This window comes from Psittacula echo, assembly GCF_963264785.1.
Source record: "Psittacula echo genome assembly, chromosome: 4".
NCBI lineage: Eukaryota > Metazoa > Chordata > Aves > Psittaciformes > Psittacidae > Psittacula > Psittacula echo.
The window spans coordinates 118,226,132-118,247,898 of record NC_137738.1 but is presented as its reverse complement, the minus strand read 5'-3'; the positions used below and the strand labels follow the sequence as shown (position 1 = coordinate 118,247,898).

General features: G+C 37.7%; 1 protein-coding gene across 19 annotated transcripts in view; it reads right to left on the bottom strand.

Annotated features, from left to right (window-relative positions):
• USP34 (ubiquitin specific peptidase 34) overlaps positions 1 to 21,767 on the bottom strand; it is a 144,388-nt gene that overhangs the window by 67,086 nt on the left and 55,535 nt on the right. For all 19 annotated transcript variants that reach the window (XR_013956568.1, XR_013956569.1, XR_013956570.1 and 16 more), the window contains 20 exons: positions 21,083 to 21,208; positions 20,546 to 20,675; positions 19,921 to 19,956; positions 19,376 to 19,506; positions 18,508 to 19,124; positions 17,646 to 17,860; positions 15,526 to 15,641; positions 15,315 to 15,442; positions 14,103 to 14,192; positions 13,229 to 13,324; positions 11,985 to 12,067; positions 10,515 to 10,669; positions 9,745 to 9,858; positions 8,743 to 8,842; positions 8,456 to 8,615; positions 7,905 to 8,031; positions 7,662 to 7,809; positions 3,045 to 3,145; positions 1,341 to 1,550; positions 556 to 681 (listed from right to left, as the gene is read on the bottom strand). Coding sequence is in view for 15 of the 19 variants with exons in the window: in XM_080615155.1 (XP_080471281.1) it covers positions 556 to 681; positions 1,341 to 1,550; positions 3,045 to 3,145; positions 7,662 to 7,809; positions 7,905 to 8,031; positions 8,456 to 8,615; positions 8,743 to 8,842; positions 9,745 to 9,858; positions 10,515 to 10,669; positions 11,985 to 12,067; positions 13,229 to 13,324; positions 14,103 to 14,192; positions 15,315 to 15,442; positions 15,526 to 15,641; positions 17,646 to 17,860; positions 18,508 to 19,124; positions 19,376 to 19,506; positions 19,921 to 19,956; positions 20,546 to 20,675; positions 21,083 to 21,208 (3,009 nt within the window). In the remaining 4 variants the exon portion in view is untranslated. The remainder of the gene's footprint in view (positions 1 to 555; positions 682 to 1,340; positions 1,551 to 3,044; positions 3,146 to 7,661; positions 7,810 to 7,904; positions 8,032 to 8,455; positions 8,616 to 8,742; positions 8,843 to 9,744; positions 9,859 to 10,514; positions 10,670 to 11,984; positions 12,068 to 13,228; positions 13,325 to 14,102; positions 14,193 to 15,314; positions 15,443 to 15,525; positions 15,642 to 17,645; positions 17,861 to 18,507; positions 19,125 to 19,375; positions 19,507 to 19,920; positions 19,957 to 20,545; positions 20,676 to 21,082; positions 21,209 to 21,767) is intronic.

The following is a 21,767-nucleotide window of genomic DNA, read 5'->3' as shown; positions in this document are numbered from 1 at the left end:
TTACGCTACACACAATTTTAAAGAAGAGGAAGCCAAATGTTATGCTCTAAACTCTAATTTCCACCAATATTTTGAGACATGTGTCCATAAAGATCCATAATAGCTAAAACCTGTTAATATATAATTGCAACAACTTCAAAAGAGGCAAAATTTTCATGTACAGGGCAAGAATTCAATTAGGTAGGTACTCATGCTCTGAACTTATAGAAGAGAGCACAAAAGGATTGCTGTCACGAGAGTCATAATGTTAAAGCAAGGCTGCAGATGAAGAAAATTGCTGTTTCAATTCCAGCCAAACTACTGTGACAATTAGTACTGACTATTCATTTATTCAACAGGTTTTTAAAAGAAATCATGAAAACAAACTTTGGGAGCTAAATGACATCTCTTTAATTTCATAAGAATAATTAGGTTTGTCTATTAGGTTTACGTAGGTCTCAGCATACTTAACATACACACTATTTAACATTCCTATATGGGGAAAAGTCAACTAAACCACTAGACACTAAAACATCCACATAACATAAACATGTAAAACAAGCATTCTTTGTTCACCTGCTCATCTGAAATATTCTGGAATGCCTGCAACATATTAGGGCACGTTGGCAGAAGCATTAACAGCTCCCAGACTCGTCTGGATAAGTTTTCTGCGTGGAGATGGAGTTCCTCACACCTTGCGCTCTGACAAACCACAGAACAACCATTTTTATTGTGAGCTTCAGTGTGAAAATAAGATTTCAAAGTCACAAAATGTATTTCATAGAATCATAGAATCATTATTCTTAATGAAGAAGCTGTTTCCTATCTAATGCAAATCTTTAAATAGAACATGAAGAAGAACTGAAATCTCACTGAACCTGCAAGAAACTAAGTGACATCTTTACATTTTGAAATACTGGAGTGTAGATTAAACTTAAATATAAACTACTGGTTCAAATAAACCATTATTTAATCTTCCACAAGCTAATGATGGCACATAAGACATGAAGCTTGAGTTTTTGCAATAAAACCTTTACAAACCTTTCTTCAAGCCAATTCCTATGATAATAGGATAACAGTCACCTAAGATAATAGTCACCACATCTATTTAAATAATCAAGATTCTTTCTTAAGAATTAATTTTTTTATAGCTTCTACTACTTAGAACATTTAAAATATATCAGAACAATGTTGTTAAGAAAATCAGAAAAACCACGGTGATGGTTATACCATATGTGAAATGCGAATCTACAGGCAATAAACACATCTAGTGAACGGACAGAGTACACGAGAATTAGGCTAGGTAAGAAAAACAGCTGCAGTAAATCTTAAATGTAATTATTCTAATAAAACTAATTTACCTCACTATCTTCCATAGCCACTTCTCCAGAAGGAGGCTTGAAAGAGGCAAGCATTTCTAACAAATCAAAAAGGGTGGTAAGATGAGGTTCTTGCAGGAGTAAAAGCATTGGAATGTTGTCCTTCTGAGGAGGAGGTAGGCAGGATGCTGGAAGCTGAACACCTTCACCTTTACGTTCTCTCCTTGGTGCACCCAGAGATACAAACACCATCTAGAAAGAGAGGGAAACAACAAGGAGAGAGACAATTTTAAAAATGCATATGATAAGCCATGGAATACTTTCAATAGGATCGTAATTAAGAACTTAAAAGACTACATTAATCTCTTTGTGGTCAAATCTTTGCTGAGCAGCATTCTGAGCAACTGCCATAATTAAAGCTTGGTTTTGCTTTCACTTAAGGCATTCCTGGTTGCATGTACTTTTTGCTGCTGCTGCTACAGTAAAAGGTCCTGTTTTCTTGTCCCTCCCTCCATTGTTTTGCCATTCAGGCTGGGGAGACTCTAGTACTTGTCTGACTTCTCAGTACATTAATGAAATGGCACAAAAACTGATCCAGAGTTAAAATCAGAGAAATCAGCTTAAAGAACCAGAACACTACGGAGGGCACGGCAACATAAACAGCAGTGTGGCTGGAAAAGCAGACATTTGTAACTGGCATAACCACGTTGTGGAAAGCCATTCTCAGATGAACTGTTCCTGTTGCTCTTAGTTATCTCTTCCATATATTGATCACACCCAGCCATTCAAACTGAATGCTACTGCTCCTCTGAGTTCTGCAGACATAAGAATTCATCTGATTGAACTTCAGTTCAATTCTTTAAAAATTATGTATGTTAGTAAGAAAAAAAATACTTTAAAAATAGTTTTGCTTTTGAATTAACCTATTTCAGTTATCAAAAAGAACCAACAAACAACTGAAGACCTAGTTCAACAGATCATCCAATAGGTAACTGTCAAGTAATAGTCAAGACAGACTGCCACACTTGCTAACAGCCAACAATGGCATATCTAAGTGCCGCAGTCAGTAATAATCCTTCTAAAAGGATGTGAGCAGATACTGAGGGTGTACAGCATGAGGTTCGTTTTCCTTTAGATAGAAAGAACGTGTCTGATGGTCTGCCAGTAGGTTTTGTTACAGTCCCGCCTCCCGTAACAGTTGTGGTGTCACCGACACGTACACAAGTCTAATGAGGCCTTTCCATACTGTTGATTTCAGCAAACTTATGAGTAGATCACTCTAACGGCAGCTCTGAATTGAGGTAAAATATTACAGATGAGCACTAAAAAAATGCTCCTGTGAAAGGACAAAGCTAGTCACTGCTTCTATGGAAGTAGCATGCATTCAATAATTAACACAAAACATGCACATTCGATTCTGTTTTCACTGGTCCCTTGTTTTCCTTGATGAATGAAAACCCTGGTATTTTTCTATTATTCCTTGAGTTTCCACATCTGCTGACATAACCAGAATTAGGTTTTTAAAATTACTAAGTAAACACTGGCAGCAGCAAGGACCAACAGCATTAGTTTGAGCTTCCAGGAGGCATGTGTGGGATAGCATGAAACAACTGGTATTAGAAAACTATAGGATGCTCTCAAAGATAAGCTTATTTTCCACCACCATTATATCTATCAGCTGCACAAGACAAAAGCAGCCTATCAACCAGTCTTGTTCAGCGACTGCTATCTATATGCTGGTAATACCTGCATATCCTTAAAACCCAATTCATGAAGTGTTTTCTCATCGTAATCAGTTGTCAGTTCATGCCCGGATGAAATCATTCTCACGGGTCCCATGAGGCCACCTAGGACAAAAACATACTTCAGTAAATTTCTGGAATCATGGTAAAAACTTAATGTGATTTCCTTAAGAAATTACATTACATTAAATTAGATTTACTTGCACGTATTCAGAAATACCCTTTCCCATAATAATTCACCCAATCTTCTAGCAAAAAAGTGTTCACAACACAGCTTAAAACGTCTTCCATATTTTGTAGTAATTTATGCTATGCCAGAGAAGGATAATGGAAAATAACTGCGATCATCAACAAAATCCCTTTGTATCACACACCTGTGATAAAGGCAGTAAAGGCAAAGAAGCAATGATTAAAGCTACTTAAACATAAGTTTGAAGGAAAGTACTTCAGAAAAGAGAATCTGAGAGCCAAGAATTCTCAACACTGAACAAGAAATCTGAACAACTGAAAGATGGAGAATTAAATTTCATTTGGTGCAGAGAATCAAGCAGTAACGAAGAATTAGAATGCACAATGACTCTGTAACTCAGAATATTCATATAGTTCTAACCACCATTTGTGGTGCACAAAGATATTTGTCCTGGATTGAAATTTGCTGTGCTTTTCAGCCGTTCTCACAAGTACACTCTTCCAACATTAGGCCCTGCTCCTCCACACCAGTGAAAAGCATGGATATGCTATCCCACTATACTTCAACACTGGGATTTCAGCGAGGCTTCTTCAGAAAAGCCTATTTTTTTAACCTCTTGCAGAAACCTTGGGAAGTTCTCAGAGTTCTGTAACCTGAAAATGCTTCAAACCAGTCTATGTCCTGGAACACAGTATTAAAAAACATGGGTTAAAACAAAAAGCCTATGTATACCTCTTTCTTTCACTATCATAACTGTAGTGCTTTTCCAAACCAGCTGAGATATACACATAAGTGCTGTCATTTCCAAACTAGAGCAATCTAGCGAGATGTACATACAGAAACTTTGATGGGACTGCCAGATAAATGGAGGTTATCAGGCAAATACATATATATGTATTTGTATATATTTATATATATGTGTGTATATATGTATATAGAATCATACAATAGTTAGGGTTGGAAAGGACCTTAAGATCATCCAGTTCCAACCCCCCTGCCACGGGCAGGGACACCTCACACTAAACCATGGCACCCAAGGCCTCATCCAACCTGGCCTTGAACACTGCCAGGGATGGAGCATTCACAACCTCCCTGGGCAACCCATTCCAGTGCCTCACCACCCTCACAGTAAAGAATTTCTTCCTTAGATCCAATCTAAACTTCCCCTGTTTCAGTTTGAACCCGTTACCCCTTGTCCTGTCACTACAGTCCCTGATGAAGAGTCCCTCCCCAGCATCCTTGTAGGCCCCCTTCAGATACTGGAAGGCTGCTCTGAGGTCTCCACGCAGCCTTCTCTTCTCCAGGCTGAACAGCCCCAACTTTCTCAGCCTGTCTCCATACGGGAGGTGCTCCAGTCCCCTGATCATCCTCGTGGCCCTCCTCTGGACTTGTTCCAACAGTTCCATCCTCAAATACTGCCCAAAAAAAATTTCCAGGATATTCTTGGGAAAAACTGGATAGACAGCAGCCCTCCAAAGATATCTGTCAGTGAGCAATAAAACCATGAAGGTTTTACATGGAGTTGGGAATAATTTCACATATCTATCACTGTTCCCATCCTCCCCAGCTGGCTGCTTTGAAACTTATCACTGCGGTCAGACAAAATAATTTCCAAGAGATAAAGGCAGGCAAAACCATCATCCACAAAAATAACACAGCAATCTACCATCCTCTGCACTTCAGCAAACTGGTAACAGGTTTCAGAAGAGAGAATACAACAAACAACCTGAGGGAGAAGCAAACGCAATGTCACGTTTTGCTGAACAATGCATAAATTAAATGAGCAAAAGATGTTACAAAAGGTATTGGAACCTCAAAAGAATTATGTGATAAATGGAAGAAAGAATAAGTTCATTGTGCTGAATAAGAATTAAAAGGAACATTTAATAAGTGTGACTGAGTCTACTGCTTACAGATACATTCCCAAAGTTTTGGCTAGGGTTCTTGGATAGTCCCTTAACAGAAGCATGATGATAAAAGCCTCAAAAATGTATCTGTAACTAATAAATGCTTTAAGGTTCTTTTAGCCCATCTCAGAACCTGCAGCTTCATTTTCCAAAATAATAGTTACTCCACCTTTGTAACAATCTGTTTAACATTAACTTTCAGTGTCTTTGTCTTCTCAAACTAAGATAACAAGTCTTAGTTTTTAAGACAAGTGTGAGATGTGACTGAAACCACTTCAGACATGTCATTAGTTCAGGAATCCCAAGAGCAGGAAAATAATAATGACCCTTTATGCAAAGCTGCTGGAAAGGAAACAGTCAACTACATGATGATAAAAAAAGGGAGGCTAAGTGAAGGGCTGAAGGAGGCCCAGCAGCCTAAGAAAGTGCCAGGTCCAATTAACAACAGATGAAACAAATAAGAAGTTAAAAATAAGTGCAAGCCTAGAATTCCAAGAGTCAAAAGTTGGTACAAAACTTCTGTTTTGTAAAACCGAAAACCCACCTGAGAAAAGAACTACAAATCAACAGAGGACAATGAGATTTAGCTCTGTAAGGACAAGACGAGAAAAAATGGTGCTCTACTGTCATGAGCCTTTAGTATTTATCACCATTTCAGGTTCTTAAATAGGAATTGTTTTTCTGTTGTAGATTAACTAATACAGGTATATTAAAATGGACATAGTAAAGGTCACCGAGACAGAAGTGTGCACTATGTACCTTACAGTACACGTCTCCAGTGATGCAGAATGACCCAAGTTAAGTGTAAACAGTCAATACACTGAAGCATAATTCAGGGAGATCTTTGTGACCAACAAAATGTTATTAAAAGGCGCTTTTTTATATAGAATCTATACAAAACAGTCCCCAAAATAGGGTGTGGATGAGTAAAACTGCAGATTTTAACCACAAGTCTCAGTTTCAATCCTATTTCTTCAAAAGCAGTTGAAAAGTAAAGCCGAACATCCCAAACATAGGGTGGCATGCAGAGAACAATGCAGAGACACTCCTTCAGGAGTTTGGTTAATGAGAGATTTAGCCTCGTAAGAGTTTTATGCATTTATCAGCTAGCACAGGTATCAACTACAAGACAAAACACTTTGAGTCATTAGAACACGTTTTAAAGCTAGCAAAGGACACTGGGTTTATGAATCAATGGATATAAATGTTACGGTTCTCCAGTTCCCCATAGTTACGGTATGTTAATCATTAGTGTAATAAACACAGAAAAAATTAAAACATCATCCACAAAAAGTGTATAAAGTTATGAGTACCAGCACAGGCAAAAGGTTTTGTACATATGTAACATGACTGAAGTACAGGTGCTGTAGGACTGCAACTCTGAACTGTCAATCACGTGTTTCTGAAATCCCAGCTACCACAAACATCAACATCCCTGCTATGTGGCTACACTTGGTGGAAAACAAGATAGTTTCTTCACTACAACAGCTTCTGAGGAGTGGCTGGAAAAGGATTTCACAAAGAAGTAATTAAGATGCCTAAAATTCAGTCTGGTTTCATGACAGTATCTCACTAACACATTTCTTTGTATGTTGTTAAACTTTGAAAAGGAAAGTCAGATTCATGTGTACACATAGACTAACGGTCAGTGAGGTTGGGAAAAGATGCTTGTGGGGGGTAGGAACTAGATGATCTTAAGGTCCTTTCCAACTCGATGACAGAATGTTCAGATAACACGCATTACATGCTAACTCTTGCTTGTAATGGGAAAGAACAAGAAAACCTTGAGGAGAAGATACCTGAGAAAACAGTAACATTCTGAACAGCAATAACTGGTAAGAATGCTATAAGTAGGATGTAGCAAATGTCCTTCTCCTAAAGGATAAACACTTAGCTCAAAAACACATTAAGAAAGGGAAGAACAGCAGGATGCATAATCATAACACTCTAAGTAAGCAATGACCATCTCAGGAGCAAGGTGACATTCCAAATTTAAGAGCATCAAAACAAGATGAATGATCATTTTTGCTACAGGGTGATCACAAATTAAAAAGTTGTACGAGTAAGGAAAATCTTATTATACCTGACTGGAATACATGTATGTGGGGTATAATGAATCCGAATTATAACACCAAACTCTGAATCAACGGCAGAGCCAGAAATGTCTGAATTTCAGGAAACACAGAATAAGGTTCTATGTAACAGAATCTCCAAATTACAGAAAACAATACAATTAATTAAAACAACCATGAGAAAAAAAATAATATGGGGAAAAGTCTCTTGGATCTTGGCTAGATCTATGGACTACATTTTCTTTGTTATTTCAAACAAATGACACAGCACTTAAGAAACTATTAATTAAAAGTGAGGGTGATGCTTATTAGAACTACAGTTAGAAGAAAATAAACCACAATGCCTGCTTAGTTAGGCCATCTGGGGAAGAAAAAGACCATAATCTTCAAAGTTCTAAATGGATGAACCCTTGTAAGGGCAAAAAATTGCAGATCTGAGTCCTACAGCTTACCAGGGAATTCCCCTTTGCGGCTGCTTTGGCCGAACTCCTGAAGCTGTGCTTGTTGATTTATCTGCTCCTTCTGCAAGTTTTCATACCAGTGGGTGACTTCTGCCCGTAGATCAGCCACCTGATCACTCGGATACATTTCTATGGTCATCTGAAATAAAGCAGGTATCTTATTTTCCAGAGCACACAACGCACTTCCTGAATTTAACCATGCAGGATGTGCCCGGAAAAGGGTTTTGGACTTACCTTGTCAGGAAGCCCAGCTGGCTGACATACAATTCTCAGTGGCAGTGACTGTTTGTCACTCAGGGCTTTCAAGTGGCTGCTGATCCCAGTGCCTTCAATCTGCCACTGTCTCAGGTGATACGCAAACCTTAAGAAGCAGGTAAAAACATTGAAAGAGTATTTTTGACAAAGCCTATTTCAAGCAAATGTTTGATAAATGGGACAAAGAAAAAAACTGCACCTTTATTCACTGGGGTTTTTTGCAAAATAAAAGGAAGTTATTGATATTCTCACTATTTTTCAAATAAAACTAAAATAACTTTGAAGAAGGTTCTCTGGTGAGGGAAGGGGAAACATGAGCCACATCCATACATATTTATACAGGACAAGGGCCAACACTGGTTATATCTTTAAACCTGATATATTACCTTCTAGAATTATCCACTACTGTCTTTACACAAACAAAACCAAAGAAACTACTACTTAAATACATAATTCATTACTCATTCGTCATAGTGATAAGAGGAATGGAACTAAAGTTCGCATACAAATATATCAGTAGAGCTATTTACCTTCTCCTAAAAGCTTCCAGGTGTGTCTTCAGCATTAAGAGTCCTCTTTCAATAATGGTCAGACTTGAATGAGAGTCTTGCTCAAGGTTACTAGAAGCTATCATAAGACTCTCCATACACTTGCTAATAAATTCCTGTTCTTTTTCCAGACCAGTTTTACCTGTAAGAGCAGTTAAAGTAAATTACATATGCACAACTTTGGGATTCTAATACTAAGAATAAAAAGAGGATAACACTATATAGTCTTTACAACACTTTAAACAGAAACCAACAGTGAAAACTCATACCATTGATGTAGTAAGAGTTGATATACTGGATGGCTGCTCGACTGACATCACCAGACTGTGCTCTTAAAGCAATACCCCAGAACTGGTCCATGCCACACAACTGTTTTGACAAAAGGAAAATTAACACAAAAACAAAACCATTATTTTACTGGGAGTGATGTTTTTCTGACCTGAGACATTTTCTTTGCTTCTTGATGCAATAACTAAATATATCCCAGTTTTAACTCTGCTCAGGCTCTCAGCACTGCACACAAGTACTATACAATTCTGTTTCACTGAAACATTTTCATACTTTGAAGCATGAGGAGAACGGGTTAAATTCAAGAGTGAATTTTTATTTCTGACAAACAGAAATACTTTTAAACAAAGCCTTAAAACCACAGCTGTAACTGTGGTTAAAATGAAATCTCTTCACAGAAAAATATCCTATACATAAGTGCATTTCTGAGACGGTTTCTCTGTATAAAACACTACAGAAGAAAAACCTCTAAAGTTCACAATATGTAAACTGAGACACATTTTACAACAGATTTGTAGTCAGAATTAAATATGCCTAATACAATGTCATCTGAATCTACTTATTTAGAAAAGTGAATGTTACAAACCCATGCTTTAAACACAATAGCGAATACAGATCAGTTATGTTAGGATGCAGTCAACTGCACAAAGATATGCAGGCAACAGGTACCACTTTCTTTGTGGTTTCCTAATGCTACCTCTAGAGACAAAAGCCACATAAACTCCAAGTCATGAGGGAAGGTCAGGATCATTGCCCTCTTTCATTTTCATTTCACTATCCCGCTTCTGAGTTCCCACGGCTTTCCTCAAGGCAGTGATCTGTACAGACCCCACCACCACTATGGGCTGTGGCATTACTACCTCAAACCAGTAAGCAATATTCAAGCCAGTAAGTTCTCAACAGATACACCATTGCAGAAAAGTAATTTAACTTTCCTCTTCCCTCAGAAAGATGGAAAACATGAGCACAGAATCAAAGCTTACCTCGGAGTTTGAGCCACCATCGTATGCACTGGTTGCTAATCGAGCCAAATTACACAAATGCTGGAAGAGGTTTAGGCCAGTCATACTGATAGTTTCAGGTTTTAGTTGTGGCATCTAAATAAAATGAATGCACTTTAGTATGAAAAGGGAAATTCTATGATGGAACAGGTACCTATTACAGGGTCATTATTTCATTAGCACAGAAAAGTGTCATTGTTACTACCCAACATATTTAAATGTAGTAGAGCTATTGAAATTGCAGAAGGAACAGAACTCAATGTTGTAACATTACCTCCTTATCAGCAGGACAGTTTACAGCATACATGACATGCCTATTCAAAACACCCATATGCTTACAGAAATAGACAAAAAAACATGTAACCTTGAAAAAGGACCAGACCACATTAATTACTGCCCAATCTATCGGTTTTGCCATGGCATCTGTTGAAATAGATGAGACCCCTGGCAAAAACCTCCACTGCTGCATGTTCATGTTTTCAGAGGATGTACTGATTGAGATTTCTATGCTACCCCCAAAAAGGACAGCAATTTTTTTTAGTCAAGTAGGCTATATCATATATATCATTAAAGTATAGTTTTAGGTGGCCTTTTTTTCCAAGCAAAGATTATTACAAGATTATGACAAGTGGAGCCCTCCCAGACTACTGAAGACGTATTTTACATAGAAACAATTGTAAATATGTTAAATATCGCTGATATGGAAACACTTTCACCCTAATTGAGAGCTTGCAATTAACTCTCCTACCTACCTTTTCCAAAAAAAGATGCTTGTAAGTCTCCATACCCATAGCATGCTGATCTTTACTTCGTACTTGATTTAAGAACCAGTGTAATGCATCGTCGTAACATTCAGAATCTTCTACTAAGCAGTGCCACAGTATGTCCACTTGCTCTAAACTCAACCCTACAATTAGGGAAGAATTTTTAACTGCTCCTTTTTAACACCAAGTATACAGCGATATTCTACAAACCCCAAGAAGACATGCAGAAAAATCAGCATAGTTTTTGTCAGGACAAGAAGGTTTTGGAAACAACAAAAGAAAAATGCACCACCTACCCAGTAGGACTCATGCTTCTTTCTCTTAGAGCTGGCAATCAGCTACAGGTTTTGGTCATTAGTGCTGTCAGTTGTTATTAAAACAATGAGTGGCATGAGCTGACCTGGGATGTGATACCAAACAGCAGCAGGCTGTTTCTCTGTAAGTGCCGGACACAACCTGAAGTCCAGCTTTCAGCTGGGTATTTAGACCATGGCTGAATATAGTCTCTGTAATGACTTCATTGCTTTTGTTTTCAAGAGAACAGTAGGTTTATTTTCTTAGCTGGCATATGATAATATCTCAACACATTTCTTTAAGAAGAATTGTGGCTATCTGTCCTATCAACAGCAGCAAGTATGGTGGTGCAAGTTTTCTGTCTCTTGGCTATAGATATTCTTACTCCTTCCTGTACTCTGCTCTAATGACCACAGGAACAAGCCATGTGTTGTATGCCAACTCTGACTACTGGTAATGAGACTACCCAAATGACTCTTCCCTTCAATCATTCTAATAACTGACCTCAACATACAATCAACTGGAAGTCTGTACAGAGCTGATGCTGACACAACACTGAAAGTTACTAGTTTAGAAGGGACTAAGAAGAGAGCAGACAAAAGAATTTACGGAAGGGAAAGCCACCATGGGTTACTAAAACCACAGAATAATGCTCAACTTTGAATTCCATCAACTACATTTCTATTTTTAACTTTTAAAGCAAAAAGATTTCAGCATCTGTGCAGATCAACTATCACACAGAACACCACTTTTCCAAAGTGGAAACCAATTTCTGACAGTATTAAAATACCATGATTTATTCCTTTCTGGTATCACAACTTAAGAGCGCACTCCAGTAGAGATCTCTGAGAATATTATGGACATGAACCAAACCACACAAGTACAGACTCTATTATCTTCATTTCAGTAATTGCTACAACCTTAATATTTAGAAAAAATGAAACATGAAGAACATAAAATCTATTCTCACAGAACTGCAACAGAATTAAAACTCTATTGTTGGTTCTGTGCATTCATCAGAAAATCTTCCTTCTTTTGAAACAGTATCAGAGATTATTTAAACTGTATGTCTAAAATAGATTTACTTAAGCTAACATTGATTATTATAACTACATGAGCCTTACTAAGAGGTGCTTCTCTGGTAAGGTAACCTCAAATACTTACTGAAATGATCTGGGGATCCCAGAGTTGAAAATACACATGTCAGGAATTGAAGACGAACCTGAACCTCTGCACTGTGGCTGTATCTAAAATTTAAATTGATATAGAAACAGAAGTTTATGTCATTGTTTATTGTCACAGCTGTTTTCCCCACTCACACATGTGCCTCTTAAAGCGTAAGCAGTTTCTTCTTAAAGGTTTCCTTTTGAACTTCTAGTTCAGAATATAGCCTAGACTCCAATTATACCCATTACAGAACCACACCAAACACATGGAATGACACTCTAGTCACTACCAGATAAGGTACTTCTGCTGCTTCTTGGGGGGTGGGAGTGGGTTTTTTTGGCATCAAGTGCATCATTCTGTCATTAGCACCTTTCAGGATCTGACCTTGATTTTCCCCTGACTTGTAAAATGCTGATATTTCTACTCTGAATTTCTGATCCCAGCTGATGCATGTTCTTTATTAAAGTACTTTCAGAACTTACATTAAAATATTAACTTTATTTTTAAGGTAGAAGCTTAATGGTCAAAGGAGTAGAAAAATGTATCATTTTGCCTGAATTTAAAGCAATTCATCCCACTTCCAAACAGGTTTTGAAGTCACTTGTCACTACAGCAGTGTCCAATATAAAGGAGTATGATAAAGTGAAAAAATGACCCATAAAATAGCAACATTTTTCCACTGTGGATGTTTATATTTATATATTGACTTTGACACCTGTCAAAACATGACTAGTTTATTCCCCTGGGATTGGGAAGTTAGGAATTGTATTGTTTCTGTATATAGAATCATAGAATAGTTTGGGTTGGAAAGGACGTTAAGATCATCAAGTTCCACCTCCTGCCATGGGCAAGGACACCTTGCACTAAACCATGCTACTGAAAACTTAATCCAACCTGGCCTTGAATACTGCCAGGGAATGAGCATTCACAACTTCCTTGGGCAACCCATTCCAGTGCCTCACCACCCTCACAGTAAAGAACTTCTTCCTTATACATAACCTGAACTTCCGCTGTTTGAGTTTGAACCCATTACCTATATACACCTAATTTTAATCATATAGATTGGAAAGGAAAAGGAAGCTACTTAAGATGTTAGTGTTTTTACAGACCTTTGCCTCCCTAAGCATATAATGTCCCTACAGAAAGTATTTACATCTAAGAACACATCAGAAGCACCAGAAGAAAGGCAAAAAAGAAACATTTAAAGACATAAAAGATCAAACACTCAGCTGTGTACTCACAATGCGTGTTTATGTCGTCCTTCCCTGACTGCCTGAATGTAGTGTACCAAATTATCGAAGAAAAGTTTCATCATATTAAGTTCCTTTTCTGCCCACCTGTGTCAATTGAAAGGGCAGAAAGATTTATGGTTTGTTTAAAAAGATCAGAAAAGGAACAGAAATTAGACAGTTATTATAGGAAAATTGCAGACACATAAACCCAAAGTAAACATTCCATTTTCCATCTACCATGAATTCAGGAGTATTTTCCAGAACAGCACTCTCTTCTTCCTTGTCATCCATAAGGCTCCACAGTGTTATTTTCAGGACTGACAGAACATTCCCTTTTGAGATCATGAAAACTGTTCCTAAAGGCCCTAATTCAGAAAAGTCTAAGCCAAAACTCAGAACTGGGCATATATTTAAGTGTCATGTCTAAAAGGCCAAGTTAAATTGCTGATTTTCATTGTAATCTTTCCCAGATGTTCCAGTAGTCTCTTCTCTGTAGTCAGAGCAGCTAGTTATATAGTTTGTTCGAGATGGCTTCACATTTCAAAGGTTTTCTTATAAATCATATTTTTTATTACTGAGAAGCATCTGATATACGATCAGAACAGACTGGTGTAATATCAAGTTATTACAACCTTTTACAACATATTATTAGTGGATGTCTACTACTGCCCTGCAAGTCCTTTGGGACTGGGGGCGTGTAATGTGTATTATGAAGGAATCTAGGTCTGAGCAATTAGCCTATACATCTAGGCCAGGCAACAGAGAGATGATAACCTTGGGTCATTATTAATTTGGACCACACTAAAGGAACAAGCCTTGCAGCAGTCCTCTAAATGTCATCACTTCTGGTGGTTCAGTCTGCTGGGGACAGGAGGCTACTTACATTGTTATCCAATGTGTATCATAACTGCTCCCAAATTGTTGAAATGTACCAAAGAGCTTTGGAAGAAGACGAAGTGAAACTACTACTGATCTGAAGGAGACAGAGAGAAATGATGACAATATATGATTGCTATAAGATTAAAATAGTTAATTTTCAAATTACTTTGAGCAGCTCAGGTTCAGTGAGCAGCTGAAAGCACTGTCTGTATCATGTGAAATTCACCATCATGTCAGCCAGCTGGTTTTCTCAATCTGAACTACAAGTACTTCGAATTCTTTACAAGTAATACCTGGGACACCAGCTGTGGGATGAGTATAAAAATAAAACAGTATACATTTTTTATTAAATATTATTTACATTTCAAAAGAGAAAATCTCATTTTTGAGTTTCATAAAACTTATCTTTCGACATTTCAGCAACATTTTTCTACAGCTGGATGACACAGCAGAACTAAATCTGTTTCAAACTCATTATAGACACCCGTAGGTGTGTATTGCAAGACAGTTATCTATGAAAACTTAAGAAGTGCTTAAACTGCATGTAACAGAACATCTATGATTCTGTGATAAGTATCTTCACATTTCTTTTATTAATATCGCAGTATACATATAAGTCATCTCACAAATACAGTTCTTAGCCAGAACGTAACAATGGAACACTGCAGGTGATGTCCAGCAGTTGATTAGCTGTATCAACAAAATTAATTCCACCTCTGCCAGTCTTCCAACCATACATCTCACAGCTTTGGTGGGTATTAAAACAAGTTATCTCAGCTCAAGGTATTACTTCTACCTTCAGGTGCTACTTCAGAACAGACCCCACAAGAGACTTGGTGGAAAAGAACTTGTCTGTTCCCCAGCCACTTGCATGTTTAATCTAAATATTCAGCTCCAAATGCTTATGCTAAGGCACTTGACCTTGCACTCAACTGGCGAAGATGTGGTCCAGATTTTACCAAAGGGTAGGAAGTAACCTCTGGCAGAAGGGAGAACAGACAAATGCAACAAGATGAGAAACTCAGGACATTGATAGAACAGAAATATTGCAGCTCAGATACATCTATGACACCTTGAAAATTATGTTTATACTTTTGCTTGTGTCTGGTTTAACTTGTCTTCCTGTAAAATGAAATAATCGTTATAGTCAACTTGGATATCCTGTATGTCACAAAACAGATACATGTAAAACCAGATAATTTATGACTGGAGTTACCTGTTGTTTGCTAAATTTTCTAAGCAGCCTTCAATAAATCTCATTCGAATCTGTCTGTCAGTGAACCAGCACACTAAAGAACAGAGCAGCTTCTCCGCTTCATTTATTAACCCTTCAGAGAGATGAATCTACATCAAGTAGAAAGAAAGGTTACTGAAGAGTATGTATTTGTTTTCTCTTAAAAACTATTCTTTTCTGGTATTCAACTTACTGCATCTTCATCCTGGACCAGATCCCACAAAAGGGTATTTCCTTTCTTACACACATTATCCAAATTAATGTCCGTCACTGCATTGCTGTTATATTGATGTTTATGAACTGCTGGTCCTGAACGAAAGATAAAGACCATTACTGAATAAATAAAAGGAACCATCTAGTTTGAACATTATTCCCTAAGTGCATGAACAACAAGATGCTTTATCTGTAAACTTGGCTATTTTAAAGTGCCTAAAACAACATTGTAATTGCTGCCTTTTTTCACACATGGGTTCTTGAAGAGGACAAAACCATTATGACCATACAAGAAATCAACAGGGCAGCCAAGCCAATATTGACACTGGTTTTGGCTCATGGCAAGGTTCAATAAAACCAGTATTTAGGAATTGCAGACGTAGGTGCAATTGCTTTTTAATTTAATTAGATTCAATTCATAGTGTAATTAAAGTATTTCTTAAGTCTTTCTGTAGTTCTGTGGTCCAAAGGGAGATATCTTTATAACTACCATTGCCAGAAAGCAAGAAAGCAGCACACTGCAATAAGTTGCCTCCACGATCTCCTGTAACTAACTAAAAACCAGGGAAAACAAACACCATTTTTTATATAGAAACCCATCATGTTTTCATAACACTGACAGACATCTTCCTTCTTCTGTGGCCACAGCTGGCACCACTCATTTACCTACTGTTTGATACTGTTTTCACATAACAGCAAAGTCAAGTAGAAAATGTGGATTGTGCGCAGGACATTGTAGTTACTTGCATGCACAAAACTAGGGGTGTCAAAACTAATCTGCACTGAAGGTCTCGTGCGATTTGGATCTTCAGTAAAATGTGTAATATCTATGGAAAACAGTGAAAAAAGATGCTGATTTACAGCATGTTTTAACTGCAGGTTTAGTAGTTTATTCAACTCTGGAGTGGAGAGAAATAATCCTCCCAAATTTTCAGTGTCAGGCTGGAATTGTAATTCAGTTCCACATAACAAGGAATGTTAAGCCTAAAGAAAAAGAAACTTCTTACTCAACTGTGTTTTAGGGAAAGATATAAATAATACTGGTTTTACTGTCTGTGGAAGATAGCAAACTTGGTTCTGTCAGACCAGTGAATCAAAATGTCAAACCTTCAGTAACCATACCCTTCATTATATTTAAAAGGAGGATAAAACAGAAAATAAAGCTGCCACAATAGCATATGGAAAGACGATACAATTCTTGAGGAGCGTTTTAGTAGCATCTAAAATTGCACCCTGAAGTCAACTCGAAGATTCAGCAGTGTAAGATGAAATAGCACAAAATGCCCTTTACAGCAAGCTCCCAAAGATATCAAGTTATATTTTAACTCATTATTCCAAAATCATCCTCTTTACAATCCATTATGGTTAATTCATTTAAGCTGACAAATGCATAGAATCACAGGAAGATCCATCCACTAGAAGAAAAATCATGTAAGGTTCCAGAGAGGAAAAAACACCCTTGCATTTCAGTACCACCTTTCTTTTTGCTTTAATAACTTCTTAAACAAAAACACTTGCTCTTTAGTGTCTTGATTTGTTTTTAACTTGCACTAAAAGTTCTAGTAGAACTCAGAGTGGGAATGGGAATTATAAAGGCTAACACAGCTACACCTAATGTCATACAAAAATGGATCTCTTGGAGAAACAGCAAAATCTCAGTAGTCACAGAATCATAGAATCACAGAATGGTTTGGGCTGGAAGGGACCTTAAGATCATCCAGTTCCAACTCCCCTGCCATGGGCAGGGACACCTCACACTAAACCATGGCACCCAAGGCTCTGTCCAACCTGGCTTTGAACACCGCCAGGGATGGAGCATTCACAACTTTCCTGGGCAACCCATTCCAGTGTCTCACCATTTCTTCCTTAGATCCAATCTAAACTTCCCCGTTTCAGTTTGAACCCATTACCCCTTGTCCTGTCACTACAGTCCCTGACGAAGAGTCCCTCCCCAGCATCCTTGTAGGCCCCAGGTCACCATGGTTTCTTTGGGAAAATACATATGTAGAGTTACAATAATTTGATTATTTTAATTACTGGAAACTAATTCAAAACTACATAGAACTGAGTTAGAAGAACCATGTTTTTCTCTTTTCTTACCTTGACTAAGATGTTCATGATAGATAGAGGCAAGGTTGGGAAGGTGCTGCTGAAGATGAGATGTTAGCTCAGCATGTGAATTGATCTGTACAAGCTCTTCTTCACAGCCAGACTCTTCGCCATCAAAATCAGCCATATTTTTCTCTGATTTGGCACTGACCTGGGAACTACTGCAGCTGACATCATCTGCACTGAGCATATCATCAACCATGTGCCTGGAAAAGAAGAATATTAGAATGGACAATATCAAAGAGAAAGTTGGTTTTAGCAGACTACAAGCGAGAAGACACCTCCCTAAAGCTAAGGTCAGGATGAACTGTCTGTCTGAACAGCAGACCTATATGTGAATTTGGAAAACAACTACAGATGAATTGAACGTCTCACTATCATGATGATTGTGTTGACTTCTTTAATGTTAATTAAACACAGCATTTCCCAAAACAATTTTAACATCTTCTTTAATGTTGTCTTATTTATTCAATTGAAAACCTTCATAAAAGACTTTAATCAGATGTTAACAAAACAGATCACTGTGTAATTATCTGCTATAGAATCATAGAATAGTTAGGGTTGGAAAGGACCTTAAGATCATCCAGTTCCAACCCCCCTGCCATGGGAAGGGACACCTCACACTAAACCATGGCACCCAAGGCCTCATCCAACCTGGCCTTGAACACTGCCAAGGATGGAGCATTCACAACCTCCCTGGGCAATGCATTCCAGTGCCTCACCACCCTAGCTATTAGTAGTTAGACAGTACTATCCTGAACTACTCCAAAACGTCCATATGAATTTCTGCCCAAATGGAGTATTTTGCTACCACTTTTATTTCTGTTATAGAAGAATCAGAAGAAATACCTACCCGTCATGGTGATGGTGGTGGTGATGGTGGTGGTGGTGATGCTGTGGCCCAATGAACTGTCGACAGTTAAATAATTCATTCCCAATAGTTTCCCCAAGGAAGTCCCCTGTGTGAGTTATACAAGAATCTTGAGACCCTTGTGAAATGTGAGCAGTGCTCATTTCCCCTGTCATGTCATGCTCTGCATCCTCAGCATGAGAACAAGCATCTAGCATTCTAATTCGATTATCCACTGGAGTCACAGAGTCAGTGTTAAAAACGTGGTCCTTTCCTGCCCCATTATTTGCACCACTCCTCTCCGATGCCCCTTGTGAATCTCCCAGGCAAATGCCTGTTTGTGATTCCAGTTTCCTGCTTCGTAGATCTGTGCTCCTATTGCTTTTCTGGGGATTATGACTCCTATCTTCTTCCTCTTCATCCTCCTCCTCTTTGAGAGCTTCAATATCTGCAATGTCTTCAGACTGCACCTCACTGCCAGGGCTTCCAGCAGACTGGCTTGCGTGACTGGAGTTGGCCTCATTACTGGATCCATCACTGTGCCCACTGCTACTACCAGGACCACTGCTGCCATCCTCACCACTGTTGGCTGTCTCATCAGAGCTTCCTTGCATGGATTCCTGTAATTGTTATTGTAAGATTGATGACAAAATAAAACAACAATGAAAACACATAATCAACAACATCATCATCCAAACACTATACTTCATTATAAGGAAATGTGTCAAATCTTCAAGTTTGCATTCATTCTTTCTCAATATGGTTGCCAATGACAAAATGCTCTGAGCAAGATTCTAATGTAATAATTTATTTCCATAGCTTAATAAGCAACTCAGTAACAACATTCACAGACTAAGGTTTAAGCTCTTACCTCTGTATCTGAAAGACGCTGCTGTACATGTTTTGTTCTGTTAATAAGCTGTTCCTCCATTTCAATATCACTGCCTCCACTTTGATGGGTGTCACTGTTGTCACTACTTTGAGGGCTGGCTGCTGGTGACCCTAGTTCAAAACCACACTTCCCAGTTACTTTGTGTTACGTATTAATTGGAATGTAACAGCATTACATAAAGCCTGCAAGTCTGCCTCAAATGTTGAACTCAACAGCATTCTTCCTGCAAATAGCCAAACAAGGGAGACAACCCAAATAGTCTGTGTACCTATACACTAAAATCTGTTTAGAACACTGAGCAATTTACTACAAGATTGGTATTCTGATGCCTCTTCTTGCCAGTATACAGCACAGATATATGAATATCCCACATTCTATATGAAACATAAGTTTCATTTGACTTCCCATAAAAGCGTAACTTCAAATTTCTACCAGTTCTTCCTCTATTAAGATTCCATAGCTGTAGAAAACCACTGTAGTATCAAATATATCAGATTGTGGTGTACTTCTAGAACTATACTTACAAGGTGAAGGGGCTGCTCTTCTGAGCTCCTCTTCTTCTGAAGGAAAAAAGCAGGATGGAAAAATAAGTGACTAAAAATCTTTTTTGTCAGCATATAGTTGTCCACGATTCATAAAAATCAGCAGTAGGAAAAGAAAGGGAAACGACAGTAAAATGGCTTGGCAGCATCTTTAGGACTGACTGTGGGGAAATACACAGTCAAGGAAAAATAAAAGCTAAAAAAACCCCAGAAATAGCATGGAATATCAAAAACTAGGTAAAAATTAGATAAACCGTTGTGAGATTTTAGGGAGCTATGTAAGGTACAGATGTTCAGCAGAACAAGAAAAGTTAAATGGTGAGTTATGGACCATCCTCTGAATTAAAAAAGAAAAAATATAATACAAAAATACATGCTACTTTAGATATTACAAACAGAATTGATTGGAAATAGAAAGCTTTCCAGATGGGCTCCCAAAGCTTTAATGCTTTTGTCTTTATCCTCAACTTCTGCTTGAAAAACGTTAGCATGACACACTTAAAAATACTTTAAGTAAAAAGTTCTAAATATCCTTTTGGTCCAAAGGCAACAAGGAGACTAGAAAAATAAAACATTTAACTACTGGATCTATTGGAAAACCACGTACCTTTTTTGTTTCCCATGGGTAGATTGGTACTCAGTAAAGATGCAAAAGAGCTTTGTTTTGACAGCTGAGCCTTAGCTGCTAGTGCATTATTCCACAGTGCTTTTATAAGCATTGAGGCCAAATACAAGGTCTATAAACATAAACAGGTAATAGTGCCATTAAGAAGCAGTATTTTCTGTTTGCAAAAATCTACTCATCTTTCTATATGGCAATACTACAGTTCACCAACATAAACTCATCGGAATAAATGAATGCACAAAATAATGCGTGAAACACTTGCTAACTTCAGACATAGTTAAAATCTTCTATCAGTGCTTATGCAGTCTTCAAAAATCTCTCAGAAAGATTATCATTCAGAAGCCAGCAAAGGCCTACTTGAAGAAACATGACTTTACTCATATGATTTCCCTCTTATGCATTAGTGAATATTACTTTTGCATGCACTCCCTTAGAAACACAAAGACAAATCCATAATGCTTGTCTAATATACTAACAGAATTTCTCTTGTTCCAGTGATTTTGTTTGCCTTGTCTTTACCTGTTCAGTGTGAGCACTCGGATGAAGAGTTGAGACTAGGTTAAGAAGATGTCTAAGTGGGACAGGGTCCAAGTTTTTGATCAAGGAAGGAAACAAGTCATGTATGTAACGACTGCAATGCTTTAGCTACAAAGTACAAACAGAGAAGGTAACAGGAACAGCAAAATGAACACAAAAATAATTCAAAGATTGATAAAATTAATTATTAAACAACATAATTCTATGATTCTATAATTGCACAAATTCTCAGGAAGCGTTTGTCCAATAATTCCAAACTACATCAGACTTATAATTCTGAATAAACTTAGGTTTTACGTTGTAAAACACATAAAGTTTAATGAAACCAAATATGACAGTGTCTTCCTTAGTTCCAGTTCTAAGAGATATGGTGAAACAAACAACTGGATTTTAACTTAAACAGAACTTCTACAATATAGTGTATATGCTAAAATTTGAGGGAACTACTGCTTGCAATGAGGTGGTAAATACAACTGAAGACATTACAGGCTAATGTGAGACTGAGAGAACAGACTGTGTGAACTATGTGAGGATTATTTATAATACTTTTGTCTTTCCAGTAATGGATGTCAAGAAATATGACAATGTGTTTAGCTAAGAGTACACTCTATTTACACATTAAAGTGACAGTGCTCCTAGATGTTTCCTCTTAGGTTAAATGCCGCTC